At 40.7% G+C, this 19397-nt stretch overlaps 1 protein-coding gene across 1 annotated transcript in view; it reads right to left on the reverse strand.

Annotated features, from left to right (window-relative positions):
• The window catches only part of ches1 (checkpoint suppressor 1), an 82133-nt gene that overhangs the window by 5849 nt on the left and 56887 nt on the right, over positions 1–19397 (reverse strand). The window contains exon 4 of the mRNA XM_023266485.3: positions 10469–10527. Within this exon, the coding sequence (XP_023122253.1) occupies positions 10469–10527 (59 nt within the window). The remainder of the gene's footprint in view (positions 1–10468; positions 10528–19397) is intronic.

Consider the following 19397-nt stretch of genomic DNA (forward strand, 5'->3'; position numbering starts at 1 on the left):
ACTCAAAGTGGCCCATAATTATGCATAACTTTAAACTTTAAGCTATTTTAAACAGGCAATTTTTATAAAAAATACGTAAATTGCTGTACAGTTGTCACAAGTGGAGGAATTAGCCATACAGACCAGAACTGTTTCTGTACCAGGCCCTAAACATGTTTGTTTCTCCTCTAAACTCAGACATTTTAACATGGGAGTCTATGGGGATTTACATGCTTCTGATGCCAGCGTCTAGTGGCCACTCGAGGAACTGCAGTTTGACAACACCAGATGTTGCATAAAACAGAGAAAAGCAAAAGATCAGTTATAAAATATTTAGTTTGCTGTCACACAGGAGAAAAAAAACTGGAAAAAAATGAAATTCACTTAACTAATTTAGAGAATTTTGTCTTAAAATTACCAAAACCGATTACCGATTTTTAAAATATTGACATATAGTTGATTACTCAACTATATGTTGCAGCTTTAGCACTGATGTGTCCAAAATCACACTGTCTTAAGATGTGGATGCAAAAAAAGAGTGCAGAACAATTAATAAAAGTTCCCAGGGGCGGTAGGAAACTTCCAACAGTCGTCCATCTGGTCAAAGTCAGTAAGATAAGATAAGATAAGATAAAGATAAGATAAAGTTCTTTATTTCTCCCCACTCCAGGGGAAATTTACATTGTTACAGCAGTTTTATTTACAATATATACAAGGGTGGCAAAATTTTTAACAGAAAAAATAAAAATAAAAATAAAGTTTAAAAGTGCAAAGATGTGCAGTGCAAGAATGTCTGTGCAAATTTTATGGTTTGGGGTGGTAATGATATAGTCCAGTTTATGTTAACATCAGCCAGTGATGCTGATGTTGTAAAGTCTTATAGCAGATGGGATGAAGGACCTGCGATAGCGCTCTTTCTTGCAGGGTGGATGTCTCAGTCTGCTGCTGAAGGAGCTGCTTAAAGACCCCACAGTGTCATGCAGTGGGTGAGAGGGATTGTCCATGATGGATGTGAGCTTTGCCAACAACCAGGCAAGAGCAGCTCTGGTCAGGGAGGAGGAAGTCTACCCGGTGGTCACGCTAACCAGTTTACAAAGAAACCAAAGAACCTAACAGAAGGACAACTCTACAGCCCTCCATCTCACCGCACTGAAAAAACAGGCATATGGCAAACCCACCTGGAGTTCACCAAACACTACGTCCTGTGATCTAATGAGACTCAGATTGAATTCTCAGCCCTGACAGTCTGGCATTTTAACTGGCAAAAAAAGCAGCTGTTGCTGATCACCTGGCGAAGGTGGCCTCCACACTGAAGCATAATACAGAGAGGTCACTGAAGAAAAGCCCATAGAACGGAGCCTTCCAGCGACACAACACCCTGAACCCCACAGCCAGGATAATGGACTGGCTTTGGAACAAATCCCTGAGTATCCTCGAGTGGCCCGCTCAAAGCCTGGACTCGAGGCCATCTGAAAGTCTATAGGGAGAACTGAAGATGATGGTTTACGCTATTGAACCAATGTCACAGCAGGAGGATGCAACACCTCAAGCAGCCATTCCAGACACATTTCACCATTTGATTTTTGAAACAGTGTAATAATGATATGATAACAGCTAAAGAAGAGGACAAAATGTGTGGGTTCGAGTGACACGAGAAGATTGCTACCGCTGGTTAGCCTAGCGTAGCATAAAGACTAGAAACAGGCAGTGGTGCAACAGATCACACAACTCACGGCTTACAGGGAATTGAGGTTTTCTGTCTGTCGTCCATAAGCAGGGTTGTACAAAAACTACAGTGTGGATCTGGATCACTTTCATTAAAATCTTGAGATAGAGCACTGACTTTGGTGAAATACTGCACTCTCTGATTGCCATTCTAGTTACTTTAAAAGTAGTAGAAACTATAAAACTGAATTTCACTCTATGATGGTTGAACTTGGCAAGAAACCTGCAGTTTACATGGGCTGAATGATGGGTTGGATCTACATGAATCAGCTACAGAAACAGGTAAGGAATGTGGTTGTGGTTGTTTGTTTTGTTTTTAAATTTGTATAGAAATGGACAAGCTGTTTCAATCTTATTTATCTTTTAATGCTAAGCTAATTTGCTGTGGATTCATACTTGTAGTACAACCATGCCGTGAGTGGTATCAATCTTCTAATCTAACTTTCAGAAAGATAGAAAATAAGCTTATTCATCAAAAAAATCTAATTTAAAATTTTTTTTGACTTTTTTTAACATTATCACCAAAATTACGTCATTTATCAGAACGAGAAACTGTACAAACAGGGAGTTCTTTTTTTAAATTTTATTTTCTGATGATCCTTGAACTTGAATTTCGGTTTTGCCAGGAAAGTCAATCAAATCTAAGCTTAAAATTATAATATTTCATTAATATTAAATACTGATCAAATGCCAGAAATGAATTGTATGCACAAACCAGATACTGTTAGAATAAAAAGCGGCACTTTAGATACCATTAGAGACTTAGCTGCGACCAGCCGTCACATAAACAAAATTCAGGAAGATTCGGTTGAACTGCAGGCTGTGTTATCCCAGAGAGGAGTGACAGATCTATAGCATGTAGAACCACCTTTTCCAACACTGGTAACACATGTGGACGTTGTACATGTTAATTCCAGTTTTTGGTAAATAAATAATGTTTCATGTTTTCTTTTTCATGACTTATGGCATCATACATGTGTCATTTTGCACATAAGACATTTTCTCCTTCTAGCCACGGTTGTGCTGTTTTCATAGAGGTGCAGGACTTTATATTGTGGTTATAAATGAGCCCACAATGATTAAAACTGTGTTCAGGGTTCAGAGGGTTAAACTGGTATCAAGGTTAAAAATTTGACCCAGTTTGACTGAGGAATCATTTTATGGTTCAGTTTCCAGCGTGTTCAGGTGGAACATTTTCTGCTCAGTATAAAAAAACATTTTCTAATTATAACAAACATCCAGACCCACCAAATAAAAAAAATGTTTCTCATGTAGTTTCAGATTTTCCATTGAGGTCAAAGCCTCGCCTCTGGTTTTCTACTTAAAGGCTGGACTGTGGCAGAACAGAAGGAGGATCTGCTCAGACTGCGAGCTTTCAACAGTGCAACTGCTGCGAGTCTATATATATTTGTATTATCTGAGAGGAGAAGAGACGAGAAAAAGGAGAGGAGTGTATGTGTACATCAGAGGCAAAAGCTCTCATTATTCAAGGCTGGCTGCTCACCACAGCCATCCCAGCCCAGTAAAACAGCTGTCACTTCCATCTCTGGGGTCAGTTTGCGTCTCACAAATGATGACCTGCTGTTTGCTTTTGTCTGCTGTAGATGCGTTTGTTAAGGTGCAAAACGTGAACCCCCCTCTCCTTTTTTGTTTGGTTTTTACCACGGCGTCAATAACGGTTTTAAATCTCAGTGAATTTATGATCGATGTTATGAGGAGAAATTTAATTCGCCCCAGGAACCACAAGCTCATTAAAACATACAAGTTGTCATGGCGAGGCCACCCCAGAAAACAATCTTGTAGATGTGGTTGCACGTACACACACACACACACACACACACACGGAGAAGGGATGAATTATGATAGATGTGTTTGTGCGTTAGTCATTGTTAGTGTGTTTCTGTAGCCTTCCCCTGGCCGGCTGTGTCCATAGTAATCTTATTGACTCCAGTTAGTGTGGCTCTGCCCCTGATATCTCCAGCTCTGCTCTCCATAACCTTATAAGTAAGTCCCTGCACAGAGTCTCTTTTGTAATCTTGATCACTCGCTGCATGGTTGTGTGTGTGGGCAGTGCATTAGGTCTCCCTGGGTTGACATGCGCCCAACCCCTCCTCTCCCCACCTCTCGCTCCGGTCGGGCTTTCGGGTTGCCATGGCAACGATTCCCCTTTTCCACATGCCACAGAGTGGTAGATCATGCATCAGAAGAGAAAGTGATAGAGGGAAGGAGAGAGCGAGAGAAAAAGGGGGTGAAAAGGAAATACCAGGCTCCGTATGACATGGCCTCTCATAGCTCAGCGACACACTCCTGACCACCACTGTTTTCCCCAGAAACACACACACTCACATACACAAAGACACACACAACTCTCTCTCCTCTTATGTGCCGTTTCCTCACTTTGCCGTTTGAATTTCGCAGCAAACCTTCCTTTTTTGTTGCATCTAATTCCACCCTCTCTTGCTGATTTTTTTCCCTTTTTTCCCTCCTCTGTGTATCGATCTGTCATTCTATGTATAGTGGTGACTCACATCTCTCCGACTGAGCATGCATGCTGTCTCGGCAGGTAAAAAGCCTGGGACATATGCCGTGGAGACGAGGCGACAAACTAAGCTGAGAACGACCAGGCGGCACTCTTTAAAGCTGCTGAGAATGAGCAACACAAAGCAGCAAAACAGGGAAAAAAAAGAAGAAAAATGTATGAACAGACAAGTTGTCTGCATCTCTGCCTTTTTCCTAGAGAGAAAATATCCTCTAGTCTGTCTTTTTCCTACGTCTGGTCAGCTGCTCTGCCTTTTCTGTCTGCTTCCTACGTCTTCGCCTGCCTGTTTTCCAGGGCAAGCGAAAGCCTCCCTCCCCTCTCGGCTCTCATGTGCCGTATAGACGCACTCGGCCTCCTCTGCTCTCCTGTTAAATGAGTTCCACATGGCCCTGCAGGCTGCAGTCTCCCTGCACGGCCGGCAGAGGAGCCCAGCATCCAGGAACCAAACGCTCGCACCGGGTCTGGAGGTTCAGAGGTCACCGCCGGCAGACCTGGAGAATGCAACTGTTTGAAAGAGGCCTCTCACTCAGTCAAAACACCAGCAGCAGCCCTCTCCTCCTCCTCCTTCCTCCTCCTCCTCTTCGTTCTGGTGTATTTGCCTGCTTGGCTGCTGTGTGTTGAACTGCGTACAGAGGCTGAGGGCAGGATGCATACTAATGCTGTCTGACTGACTGGCTGACTGACGGACTGGATTGCTGGTGGGCTGAAGTTGCTGGCAGTTTAACTAGATGGCTAACTGGCTTGTCTATCTGACACTCCAGCTGAGTGTTTAAGTGGCCGGCTGACTGACATGTACTGTAACTCGCAAAATAAAAGCAACACTCGATTAGTGTAACCCAATAAGTCTTTTAAATAAAGCTACAAATATAAATTATTAGGCTAATCAACAGCTGTGTTACTATGCAGAACTTCTACTTCCTGCTATTTGGTCAAAAACAGTTCAGGTTCTTTAATCTGTGAAGCACAAAATTACCAAAATTACACCATTTATCACTGACAGAAACTCCAACTTTTCAGTGGTTCTTGAGTTAATCATGTGTGAGGTTGGAAAAATTAACCAAATCTAAGCTTAAAAACGTGACTTTTCATCAAAATGACAAGTTTACTACAATCTTTAGAAATAACTTTCAATTTCAATTTTACTCAATTCTATACATATAATATTTAGAAGAATCTGTCTGTAAAAATGCCATGTGGTGTTTGGTTATAGGTAATTTTAGACCTGAAAACAGTAAAAATGTCGACTATGATACCTGTCAGCTATGTTACAAAAAGTCCCGTTATTATATACTGACCGTTCTAATCAAGGTTGTGTTGTTTCCCTAGAGGTGCAAGACTTTTTACTAAAAAAGAGCCCACAGTGAGTTTAGAATGTCAATGAAAAATGATAGGGACTGTCAAGTTCAGTTTACACGTCATTAAGACGACACTGCACATCATCACAAACGCACCATCCCCACTGTGAAGCACGGCGGTGGCAGCATCATGACTCCGTCTGAAAAAACTGGTGTGTAATGTCATTGGTGGTTCTGCTCAGAACGCTTCAAAGACCTGATGATGTTGTTGGGGTTTTCCCACTTTAGGCTTCTAGAATAAATCTTTGAAGTGTGGTTGTGTGATTTCTGTGGGTAGTGTGGTACCGACAGTAGATGGTGGTTAGAAGAAGCAGAGAAACCCAACAGTTAGCTGCTGTGAACGAGGTCAGCAGCAGCACCTAAAAAGTCTGTTTAATCCTCCTGTTGTCCTCATTTACGGGCACCAAAAAATATTGTTTCCTTGTCTGGAAAAAAATCCAAAAATTCAGCAAAAAAATTCCCCAAATTTCTGAAAATTTGCAAAACCTTCAGGAAGGAAATTCCAATAAAAGTTGCCCTTAAAAGTTTTATTTTTAAAAAAATTCCCCAAATTTGGCAAAAAAAATTCTTGTAAATATTTTCAAAAAATGAGTAAAAATCTTCCAAAAAATCCTAAAAATATGTAAAGTGATTCCATATATATCAGTAAAACTTCTAGTATTTTCTTTAAGAACACTCACATAAAAATCAACCAAAATCCAGTGAAATTCGCTGGATTTTGGTTGATTTTTTTGTGAGTGTTCTTAAGAAACATTTTTAACATTTCTTTTTTTCCACCAAAAAATGGAAATGTGGACATCAGAAGTTTCACTGTGAAAATATATATTTTTTCCACATTTTCAAACTTTAAAACAGGTCAATTTTGACCCGCAGGACGACACGAGGGTTAACTGTGCACTATATTTGGAATATTGGTTGCTTTAAATTGCCGTCAGACATTCCTTTCATCCAGCACTACGTTTTCACAACTCTAGAACTTCTATATTCCTACAAAAAGTGCGCCCATACTTGGAACCACACAGCTGATCTGCAGCGGAGGAACACTTGACAGAGTTGTAGAGCCAAAAGAAAGTCTGACAGCTCTGTAAAGAGGTGAGAATATTCCAAATATTCCGTACGCTTACATATTTTAGGTGGGCCTTTTTTTCAGCTGGCTAAAATACATTTTGCTGCCGAAACCCTTCACACTGCTCAGCTTCCCTGCCAACAGTCCGCTTCGCTTCTCCAAACTGTGGAGTTGCCAAACCGCGATCTGCTGGAGTGAACACACCGACTGTGGATAAGTTCTTCACACAACCTCACTTCAAAGAAAGTCAAATATCCCCTTAAAGACCGCACGCTTGTAACAGAAATCCTGCACCACAAACGGGGAGCATGGTGTGAAAGAGGATGCAATAATCTTAGCATAGTTTAGTTATATTATGGAAAATGTTGGATCCAGCATTTTTGGAGCTGAGGTGTCCATTGCTGGATTATTTCTAAACCTTTTTCATTTAGTGTTGTTTTTTTCTGGCTGCACTGTCAAAACATGAAAAAAAGTTCAACATTTTTTGGCATTTTTTTTCAAAAATTGACTGGTAGATTATCTTGATTTTGTTAAATTACAGGCAATAAACAAAATTATTGACGAATAAAGTTCAATCTTGCCTGGTCTTATTTTATTAAAGTAGAAAAATCCCACAAAAAAGTATTATTTGCATAATGACTTCAATAAAAACTGGCCAAATTTGTTCTTTTACAGCATTTAGCCTTACCTAGGGACTGTGGATGTAAATTAGCATTGTACTATAATTCGACATATTTACGTCCATTGCTGTATAAATAGGCGTTCGTTAATGTGCACTGTCCCTACCAAATAAAGAAAAAATAAAATAAATAAATAAAATTACTCTACTACACTGCACTACATTACTGCTACTGTATATAAGTCAGCAAAACATGACTGTTTTATAGATTTTATTTATTTTATTTTAGCGATATTTGAAAAAAGTACATTGAATCAGTTCCCTCCAGGAATTTGCGATGTTACGATCGCAACAGTTAACACAAATTCAACTAATCTCCGGGAATTCTGCACCACCAATCATAGCAGTCCCCAGTGCAAACGTAACGCATGTATATCACACAATTCATTTCTTTTTTTCTGGTGTGAAGATGCAGACATGTCCCATTCTAATGTTTCTCATTTACCAACAGAAATTACTGCTAAAGACGGTGAAAAACAGTTCCTGATGTTCTTCACCAAAGCGGAGCTAAACTGTTTTACACCCATGGAATGTTGTGGTGGAAAACAAACAAAAACCATCAACTGACAAACACTTTTCTACCATCAAACATATCAGGAGAACGACTGAAAGGAGCAGAAACCGACCAGACAGATCACCATGATGGAAGCTGTTGATCCAGATCTGTTGGAGCTCTGAAACAATGAAGTTAGATTCATTAATGACGTGACGAGCCGTGAGCGTGTGCATGTGAACACGTGTGTGAATACCAGGATGTGAAATTAACTTTTTAAGCCACTGACAGATGTGTCCAAATATGATTCATTCAGTAGTAAATGATCATTTAATGCCTTAAATCTACCAACCACTTCCTGTTAAACCAGTATCTGGCTGCTGCTAGTTTCCCACCGTGGTGTACCAGCTGGTGGAAATGGGTTGGAGCATTAAAGAATTAGTTTAGGAAGAAATATTGTCAATTAAAATGTTAAAACATGTTCTAAAAGCTGAAAAAATTCAACATTTTAGTAACTGTCACTGTCTGACGCAACTTAATCGCAAAAAAATAAGCTTCAAACATCGTAACTTAGATCACAGTTTTTTAGAAAAGCTGCTGCAAATTCAGGCATTTTAGGACGCAACAATCTGGAAAAAAGCCCACAAAATCCTGGAGGGACTCATTAAGGATTAAGAAATGCTAAATCTTTCTTTAAAGTGTTATTTTAAGGACAGTCCCTGCGTTGTTAAATTACAAAAAGTATTAATTTACTCAAGCCTGTATAATTACACGGTTTTATTGTGTTTAAACCATTTCACAGATATTTTGCTGTTATTTCCACAGTTTTTACAGTTTTAAACAATATAGTATTCCACTGTTTATTGACATGTTTTTTAACAGATTTTTTTACAGGAATTGTTTTACCTTTGTTTCATTTATTTTTTTTACACTGTGTAGTCGTATTTTATTAACTCTAATAATAATCAGTAACGTGAAACAAAAAAATTGGAGATTCTGTTGTGGAAATGAATGAAAATTAAGACTTATATATAATAATATATTTTAACACATCATTTGCATATTTAATCATTAAATTTGAGAAAACACAACATTCAGGACGCCTCACTTGCAACCTGAACAGCTAATCTGTTTTTCTCTTTTTGCAGCTGACAGATTATTAAAACCTCAAAAGTGGCTTCAAATTAAAACACCTGCTTCCACCTTAAATAATAGACGCTAACCCAGGAAGTGAAGTTTAAAAAAGACCACTTAGAGCGAGCGGACATCGTGTAATAAAAGGCCACTGGATGCTGAACCCATGGAGGCGGGGTGATGCTCGGGGTGAGGACTCGGCCTGCAGCCATCGTCCTGCTGCTCTTCCTGAGGCGGCGCCGGGTCACGGGCAGATTTCAGCCCACGTCAGCTCAGAGCGGAGCGGCTCTGAAAGCTCTGGGAATGGGAGATGGAAGTAATAAGTGAGGGCACTAACAGCCCCAGACTCACTCTCTCTGGCAGTCCAGAAACACCACCTCCCTCCCCCCATGACTCTGAGCTTGTCTTTGCCTCTGGCTGTCTGTCACAACTTTCTTTCCCCCTGCTGCCTCTGAATATCACACCTGACCATTCTGGCACTTCGCTCCTTTCAAAAACACATTACACATGAAGAAAGTTTCCCCCTTTTCCTCCTGTCTCGGCTTGTCACATGTGCACTCTCAGCCAGCCAGCCAGCCAGCCTTCCTGCCTGTCTTCTCCCCATCTCACCACCACCACCACCACCTCCGTCTATCCGTCCGTCTGTCCAGCTGCTCAGACACATCACTCAGACTGTGTGTGTGTCTAGAGGGAGTCCAGGTTTTCAGACACTCTCCAACCCCGGCTCCTTGACCATTACTACTCCATTATCAGCGGCGATGGAGGGCGTGCCGCAGACGCCTAATGTATCCATTTCCCCCTCCATTTAGGACTCGGCAGCCCAGCGAGCTCCCGGAGTGCTCCCTGATTGGGATTGAATGTCCATTTAAACTGCTGTCCAGCCACCAGGGAGGAGGTCGGCGGAGGAGGAAGAGGAGGAATAATGGGAAATGCAGGGAAAAAAGGGGGGAAGTGTATAAGAGTAAAAAAGAGCCAGTTGAATGAGGAAAAGGAGGCGAGGGGGGTTTTTTGCTCCCCAGGCTCTGATTCGTTCTCTCTCGCTCGCTGTGTCTCTATCACTTCCTTTTTTCTTACCAAACTTTCAAATACGCCTCGGTGGAAAAAAAAAAGAAAAAAAAAAAGAAGAAGCATTCCTCCTTTTGGAGCCGAGCCAAGTGTCAGAACTCAGCGCTCGGTATTCTCAAGGTGCGCTTCTAAAAAGAGGGATTTGGAATTGAGATGATTGGAGTTGGCACATCCGAGGAGGAGAGGGAGGGCGAGACGGAAAGAAAGAAAGAAAGAAAGAAAGAAAGAAAGAAAGAAAGAAAGAAAGAAAGAAAGAAAGAAAGAAAGAAAGAAAGAAAGAAAGAAAGAAAGACAGAAAGAAAGAAAGAAAGAAAGAAAGAAAGAAAGAAAGAAAGAAAGACAGAAAGAAAGAAAGACAGAAAGAAAGAAAGACAGAAAGAAAGAAAGAAGGAGGCGGGAGATCAGACAAGACTTTGCAGAGGTGAAACGATACCTTGTAGGAGAACTCCTCCGTTCTTTCTGAAGAGGGGACTCCCCGACCACAATGGAGGACTAGAAAGGAAAGAAAAAGAAGAAGGGATGGGGAGGGAGAAAGACAGAAAACTGGTCAATCATTTGATCATGTCGCAGCCGCCAACCAGCCCAGCCGGCTTCATCATGAGGCAGATAGCAAAGGCAGGAATTTGAGCCCATAAGCCAGCGCTTCTGATTATAGTGATTAGATTCCCGGGTGTCCCACTGTTGCCATTATTCCCTGTGATTACCTCGGAGAATTACAGCCTCAACGCTGTAGTCCATGGGGGTAATTTCTCATGACAACCCCCCACCACCCGCCCGCCCGCCACTGGTCCATTCATACACATTCAACAAAAAAAAAAAGCTTGCAAAAAATCAACACGCATTTAACGCCGCTTGTGTACATACAGTGTGGCACGCTAACACACAACCGCACACACTGGGAGGAAGCACACACTCACTTTAGGTGATCATTGCACCACTAATGAGGGAGGTAATGACGGCATTTCTCACATAGACGGAGATATCTTCACTCACACTTCCACACACCGCACAGGAGAAGACAATAGACACAGTCCTGCTGCTGGAGCCGTCATTTTAAAGAGGGGGGGAAGATGGAGCGATAGAGGGGAAAGAGGCTGGGAGAGCTTTTCCAGGTTGAGTGGTCTTTAGCTCCCCATTAGACGGCACGTCTGACTGCTCCTGTTTTTTTTTTTTTAAAGCCAGACAGGCTGTTCTCAAACAACGCAGGTCTGGGTTATGTGTGCACAAACAGGACAGAAAACACCTGGGGGACGGACTTCTGTAACGCCAGTTTGTGTTTTATGTTCGGCTAAGCTGCTGAATGAGATGGATTTGTGTGCACTTGTGATCTCACCTCTCGCCAGATGCAGGAAGGAGGAGGTGGAGGGGAAGGATGGACACACACACACGCACACACACACACACACACACACACACACACACACACACACACACACACACACACACACACACACACACACACACTGAGAGTGAAAGCAAAAGCAGCGAACGCAAATTTCAGCCCTGAGCCACCTGCTGTTGCCATGGAGAGTTGCCACATTGCGTTGCCACGGCGATAACATATTTTTCCTGCGCTAACAGCCTGTCTGTTTTCCCTACCCCCCTCCACCGCCACCTCCCCCCATCCTGCCCATCTCATTCTCCCCTCCCCTCCTCACTCTTCCCCTCAACAAATGGCTTCACAGCGCGACAGCACCTGACTTATACTACATGTGTTGCCATGGCGGCGTTCCCGTTGCCAAGGCAACCCTGTGCATTTAATGTGTAGTGGGCGAGGGGCTAAACTCGTAGCAGACGCCTGTTTTTTCCGCAACCCTCCTCCTCCTCCCCCGCCACCGCTAACATCCACCATCCACCATCCTCCCTCATCTTTTTATTCTTCTTCTCCAGCAGGAAAAAGAAAGAAAGAAAGAGAAAGAAAGAAAAGCTCCTCCCCAACCCCTTGAGACACCCTCCTTCCATCCATCCTTCCCTCTCCTCTTCCTCTCATCCAGATGCTGATGGGGTGTGAAGGAATGCACCATGGAGCTGACCTCCTACCCAGCATGCCTCTCTCCCTTCCCTCCTTTTTTTTTTTTTTTTTGCAGACACACCGTTGCATATGTCAGACACCCATTTGGAAATACATGCACAACACACGCCGCATGTGGGGGTCGACCGGTGAGTTATTACAGCCCAGTGGAAAACGCAGGAGGTGTGAGCGACAAACAGCAGAGGACAAAGAAGCCTCCAAACCCCCCCTAAAAAAACCCTGCTTCCTTTTCCTCTCTGCTCTGCCACTTCTTACCCTCTCCATCTCCATCATTCTCCGCTGCCGCCGTCGTCGTCTTTCCACTCCCGTGTTGTATAGAACTGCTTGAGACAGTCCTTGACCTTAACATAATAGACATGCTGTGCAACCGTTCACAGTCATTACACTTCATAACATAATATTCTTGAGAGCGAGGGCTCTTGAGAGAGATATCGTGTTATATTGATTGGACATGAGCTCGAGGATATAAAAAGGAGCTGCTAATGCCGCATTCTAACGTGGACATTTGTGTATTTGTGGTATTATGTATGTTTTTTATTAGAAGATTTATTGTGCTTTGACCTACACCTGGAGACTCACTGGATTACCTCAACACAGCATCAAATACAACCTTCACCTATTACATTATATATCATATATTCGTCAGAATTACGATTTTGTTGGTGAAAAATAATAGCAAGTGTATTTTAGTCACCTTAATTGTCCAGAATCTTACTGCTACCTGTTGTAGCTGTCTGCAGACACTAGGGGGTAGTGGCAAAAATACTGAAAACAACCAGAAGTGTCCATATTACTAGACACATTTTGAAATATTCCACAAAATTAAAAAGAAACCTTTCCCCAAATTTGAAAAACAGTTTTGGTTTTTGACCTTTTCTACCATTTTCCATTGTTTTGACCTCAAAAGAGCATCAAAAATGGTCAATACCAGCTGACTTTAGGGAACATTCAAAACTTTCTCAACTGAAAACAACTGCTGAAGTCTCTTGAAAGTGACCAAAGATTCTTTTTCTGGCAAACAGTTGCATTTATTTCTAGCTTCTTCTACTTACATACATCTACATAGCCTAGAAAGCCACCTTCTCACAACACTTCAGAGCCTAATGGTCAATGGAAACAAGCCCCATTTACATTTTTTCAACATTTCAGAAGTTTAACTCAAATTTAATGGAAACACAGCGATGGTGGATTGTAGTGGAGGGAAATTACAAGAAACGAGAAGAACTAAAGGATCCTTTCCCCTATCAACCAATGTTCAACCAATCAGATAGATAGATAGATAGATAGATAGATAGATAGATAGATAGATAGATAGATAGATAGATAGATAGATAGATAGATAGATAGATAGATAGATAGATAGATAGATAGATAGATCAGCATCCGATCCATGCATCAAGACACATGATTTGTTGGAGGACTACATGGAAGCGTGTCTCCATAACCCAGAATCCTTCACTCCACCAAGAGCTACAAAAATTGACACCGATGATGGACCAATGGGGTATTCACTAGATGCTACTAAAGCCTTCAAATTGGATGTTTAAAGCTCTAACTGGTCGCTTTAAATGTTATTTTCCACATTCGTAGGAATCTGTGCAGTATCTGGAATCCTACATATGGAAGAATCTGTTGTTTATTTCTATTTTTCAACTGATATGACGCTGTAAACTTCCTCGCTGTGGGATTATTAGATGCTTATCTTATCTTTACAGTGTTCCTACAAGATACTGTGATATTTTATGCAGGAAAAACAGGAAGTGACGTGTTTTTCACACCTGGGCACCAAACATAATGTTAATTTATCAGCATGATCTACTTCTACTTCTTGTCTTGTTTTTATGGAGAAAAGTTGATCATAACTACGATGAAAACAGTGTGAACCAATGGAAAAAGACAGCAAGTGGATCTTGAGTTTGTTTTTTTGTGAAACTAATATTAAGATTGAGTCGGGACTTTTGTTCCATCAACCATGACTTTCTGACGCTGTGTGATCTAAAAAGCTGCATGCGGTTCTCACTTGTTTTTCATCTTTTAGCATAAAAAGTGAAAATGAATGCAGTTGCAAATTGTGACCTTCTGCCCACAGTGGCCCCTGTTGTGCCAAGATATTACATAGAGCTGTAACGGGTAATAATAATCCTTCATCTTTTGAACCCAGATTTTTACTCTATATTTATCACCAAGTGGCTAAAAAAAAGAAAAAATAAATTCCATATTGCTCATACTAATAGACCCAAGATATTAATGTATAAATCAGTCTAAATTTGAGATAAACATTTTCATAACTATAACATAAAACCCACATTACAGATGATTTTTGCATAATCCTGCATATAAATACTTCAACTCTGTTGTTTAAAGTCTATAGAAAGTTTCTGATGTGGATCCAGCAGAATGATGTTTCTGAAGAGGTGAAAGGGCTGTACATATGGATTTCATGGTATGGACATTAATAACACATTGCGCAATCTCTACGCACTGTGATTTAAAAGGTTTAAATTAAAGGTTGCAATTGAAAGAATTCCTGCTCATAACTGCAAAACTGTTATTGTTGACAAGGCAATAAAAGACTCACTGGAATGGATTTTTAATTTCAAGAAAGTTTCTCATTTGTACAAGTCTGATGAACATCGTATCATAAAGAAATTAACGGAAAATGCAGCTTTAAATATTAAAGCATTAAATGGACTGAACCAAGTCGACAGAACGGTAATCATCAACTACAGCATTATAATTACTATTTAATTTATTTATTCATAGAAATATGCCCAATATTTTCCAGTTGGACCTTGTCTATATGCTACTTTTCTCAGATTTATATCATTAAGTGTAAATATGTTTGGGTTGTTTCACTGCAGGAAATACCAACTAATCAGCCATATCAGCTCTTCTGTTTCCATTGCGGTGTAGGATCCATGGATTTTTATGTTAAAGAAGCCAAAAGAGCAGAGGAATGCTACTCGTTGAGGACATTGAGAGCTCAGAAAAAAGTGCTGAGAGCAGTTTTTTTCTGAGTTTAGCCAATCAGCATTTGTCTTCTCTGACTTTAACCAGAGCAGACCGGCCTGTCAGGAGTAGAAGTCACTTTTTTTCTCCCCTGAACATGGAGCTAAAAGAGGCTCTACATTGGTGGTTCTTGCGGGTGGAACATGCATGGCTCAATATAATTGAGGGACTTTTGAAGTCCATGGGATATATCTTGCATACATTTTTATAAAAGGTAAAAAAAAACTAATGTTTTTATGTTCATTATGATCGTGCTTTACAAATTCCATAATTATTTATGATGGAAACAATCATTTATTAATAAAAAAAATGACTGGATATCGCTAAAATGTCAACTATGTTACAAAAAGTCCTGCAATTATATATTGACCCATCCAGAATGACTTGAAAATGATCCATAATTATGGAAAATTAGTCCAGAATGACATGAAATTTGTCCTAAAAGACTTAAAAATGATCCCAAAGAGACAAAAATCATCCAAAACGACGAGAAACAATCCAAACTGACATAAAATTTGTTGAAATTGACAAGAAACTTGTCCAAAATGACTCAAAAGTTGTCCGGGTCAATAAATAATTGAGGGACTTAGTGCATGGGATATATCATGCATACATCCATCCATCCATTATCTATACACCGCTTAATCCTCACTAGGGTCATGGGGGGCTGGAGTCTATCCCAGCTGACTCAGGTGAAGGCAGGGGACACCCTAGACAGGTCACCAGTCTGTCACAGGGCTACATACAGAGACAAACAATCACTCTCACATTCACACCTACGGGCAATTTAGAATGATCAATTAACCTCAGCATATTTTTGGACTGTGGGAGGAAGCCGGAGTACCCGGAGAAAACTCATGCATACATTTTTATTACAATTAAAAAAAATAATGTTTTTATGTTCATTATGATCATGTCTTTACAAATTCCATCATTATTTATTATGGAAACAATCACATATTAATAAAAAATGACTGGATATCACTACAATGTCAACTGAATAACCATCCAAATTTAATAACAACCACCTTCTAATTATAATAAAATGAGCTGATTCAGAAATTGTTTGGATTGTGTTCTTTATTTTAAGTTGAGATAATCATGACAGATATTTCTTTTTTGGCAATATATCACATTTTATATGGAAAATAACAAATTGTATCTGTGTCTGAGAAATAACTTTCCACTAAGTTCCCCATTACAAAAACACCTCTCCAGGAAGTGTGTTAATTCCAGATCACATGACCTGCTCCACATGATGTCATTTCCTCCTGAAGAAAAGACTGGCCAGACTCCAAGGCTTTCTGACTTATTTAATATAAAGTAGTCAACAGGTTTACTACAATATCTTTAGTAATAACTTTCAATTTCAATTTTACTCAATTGTATATATAATATTTAGAAGAATCTTTCTGTAAAAATGCCATGTGGTGTTTGGTTATAGTTGATTTTAGGCCTGAAAACAGCAAAAATGTCAACTATGATACAGAAAGTCCCACAATTATATACTGACCCACTTAAAGGTCCAGGCTGTCCTAAAGTGCAAGTTCCTGAGGGAAAAACTAGGTGCTGAAAGACGTCACCTCATATTATCGGGGCCCTTTGAGGAACATTTTATAGATCAAATACTTAAATAACTGAACTACACGGTGCACTAATGTGTAAGCACACACAATGCAGGTTCTCCAGGTGAGGCATCAGGAGGGACTTCCAGCTCCGCTCTCACCAACACTTTCCTCGTTTCCCACCATGTGTCACAATGCAAATGAACCCCCTCCTCCTCCCCTCCACACTCCGGCCTCTCCTCGCTGCGTCCCCTCCACCACCTCCACCATCCCCCTCATGTTCCCAATCCAGCCTCCAATTTGTTCCACTTCCCCATACCTCATTGTTCAAAATGACACTTTTACATTTTATGGTGAACCAATTATTCTGTCTTACACAGTCCGCTGGCTCTGCAAGCCAACCTGCCCGGATCAACCGGGGAGCAGGGTGGAGGCGGTGGTGGAGGGCTGCCTGGTGGTGGTAGGAAAAGAGAACGACAGAGCAAGAGGAAGAAAGAAAGAGGACTAATAATACCTCTTTCTGGCATATCCACAGGGATGGGCAGGAAAGCCAGAAACCGAGATGTTGGCGGAGGGAGAGGTGGAGGAGAGGTCAGGTGAGGGATGCAGAAGGAAACAGCACAGGTTGGATGTTGGACGGCTGTGAGAATAAAGTGAATGCAGACAAAACAGGATTTAATTGAATGATAAAGTGATGGAGAGAGAGTGAAAATAGTGGAGAGAGAGAGGGGATAAATCACAGCAGGGATAAATAAAGAAGATGGAGTACTGGGTGCCCCACTAGTTGTAATGTATGCCTGAGGATGAGCGGGAGGGTGTGTGGGATATTAAAAGAGGAGACAAGAGGAGCGAGCAGGAAGCCGGAGGAAAAAAAGGCAAAACAGGAGGGGGAAGGACAGGAGGGAGGGAACGAGTGTAGAGAGAGAGAGAGAGAGAGGGAGGAAGTGGGAAATTATGAAAAAAAAAAAGGGCAAGCAGTGCTTTTTACCTGCGATGTGCCTGAAGGGGAGGGAGACGGGAGGAGGGGCAGAAGTGTTGTTGCATGAAAACAGCGTGCAAAAAGATTTGAGGAAAAGGACGGGGCAGGTCAGCTGGAGAAGGCCTGCAGCGAGTGGGTGGAGAGACAGCGACAGATGGAGGGAGACGATGGAGGTTTTCATGTTATATGTGAACACTGGCCCCCCGTTTGATCGCTTTTATTTGAATCACTCCGACATCCACTTACACCAGATAAATATTCAAAGAACGGACTTGTCTCGGGACCGTTTACTCTGAGACCTTTCATTTCTTTTAGCTCCACAAGTGAGCGACGCCGGCCTCTTTGCGGGAAAAATGTGAAAGAAAATAGGCAACCGAGTATAGATACAACTACATCAGTTTACACATTTCATGCAGATATATGAGCTTGGAATGTGAAGAGTCGCATCACTCAGCTGAAAACTGCAATCACATTTCAGTGTTTTCTAGTCACACATTGTAACAACAGAGAGAAGAAACAAACCTTGATTCAGCAAACTCTCGTAACCGTCTGAACCATGAGCAGTCTCTGGGCACATTTTCAGTCACTGTAGGTTAATTTTTTACCCCAACATAAAGTCCTGCACCACTATAGAAACGGTACAACCATAGCTAGAGGCAGAGAAAAACTCACAACGTAAGTTGTGCAGGATGACCCAGTTACAATGCCATAAAACACACAAACGTTTATATATTTTTTTGGTTATTTGTTTTACAAAAATTGAAAAAAGTGCAATCAGCGTGTACAACATTTTTCCAAGTGCTAACAGGTGCTTCCAATTTACAATCCTGGAGAAAACACTGCAGCTCTACATGTTATAGATGTTTTATAACCTCTACAAACTAGGTGTGTTCAACAGGGTCTATATATAATATTGGGACTTTTAGTAACATAGTTGACATTTTTGCTGTTTTCAGGCCTAAAATCAACATGGCCGCCTATAACCAAACAAAATACAATTTGTTATTTTGCATGAAATGACACAAAATGTCCACAGAAAGACACAAAATGACTCAATGAGACACAAAATTATCATAAAGAGAGACAAAACGACCACAAACGGACTGAAAACGGCCATAAAATGTATCAAAATAACCTACAAGAGTCTGAAAATGACCAAAAAAGAAACAAAATGAGCTCAAACACACACAAAACAAACATCAAAAGATACATGATCGCATAAACACACAAAATGACAAAAAATGACACAAAATTAGGACAGAAAAACACAAAATGACTCAGTGAGACAGACAATTATCATATAAACGCACAAAATGTCGAGAGACACACAAAATAACTGCAAAAAATTGCAAAATGACCACAAAAAGACCTAAAATGATCACAAACAGACTGAAAACAGCCACAAAAAGGCACAAAATGACCACAAAAAGATCTAAAATGTCCACAAAACGGACTGAAAATTATCAAAAAAAAGAAATAAAATGACCACAGAGCAACAAAATGAGCAGGTCATGTGATCTGGAATTAACACACTTCCTGCAGAGGTGTTTTTGTAATGGGGAACTTAATGGAAAGTGATTTCTTGAACACAGATTTCCATATAAAATTTGATATATTGCCAAAAAAGAAATATCTGTCACGATTATCTCAACTGAATAAAAATAACATAATCCAAACAATTTTTGAATCTATCGAAGCAGCACAGATTGTAACTGAAGTAAAGACAGTGTGAAGTTAGATGCAAACAATGCAGTTAAATGCATTGGACCGCTTTTGG

Source organism: Amphiprion ocellaris, chromosome 12 (assembly GCF_022539595.1).
Source record: "Amphiprion ocellaris isolate individual 3 ecotype Okinawa chromosome 12, ASM2253959v1, whole genome shotgun sequence".
Taxonomy (NCBI): Eukaryota; Metazoa; Chordata; class Actinopteri; family Pomacentridae; genus Amphiprion; species Amphiprion ocellaris.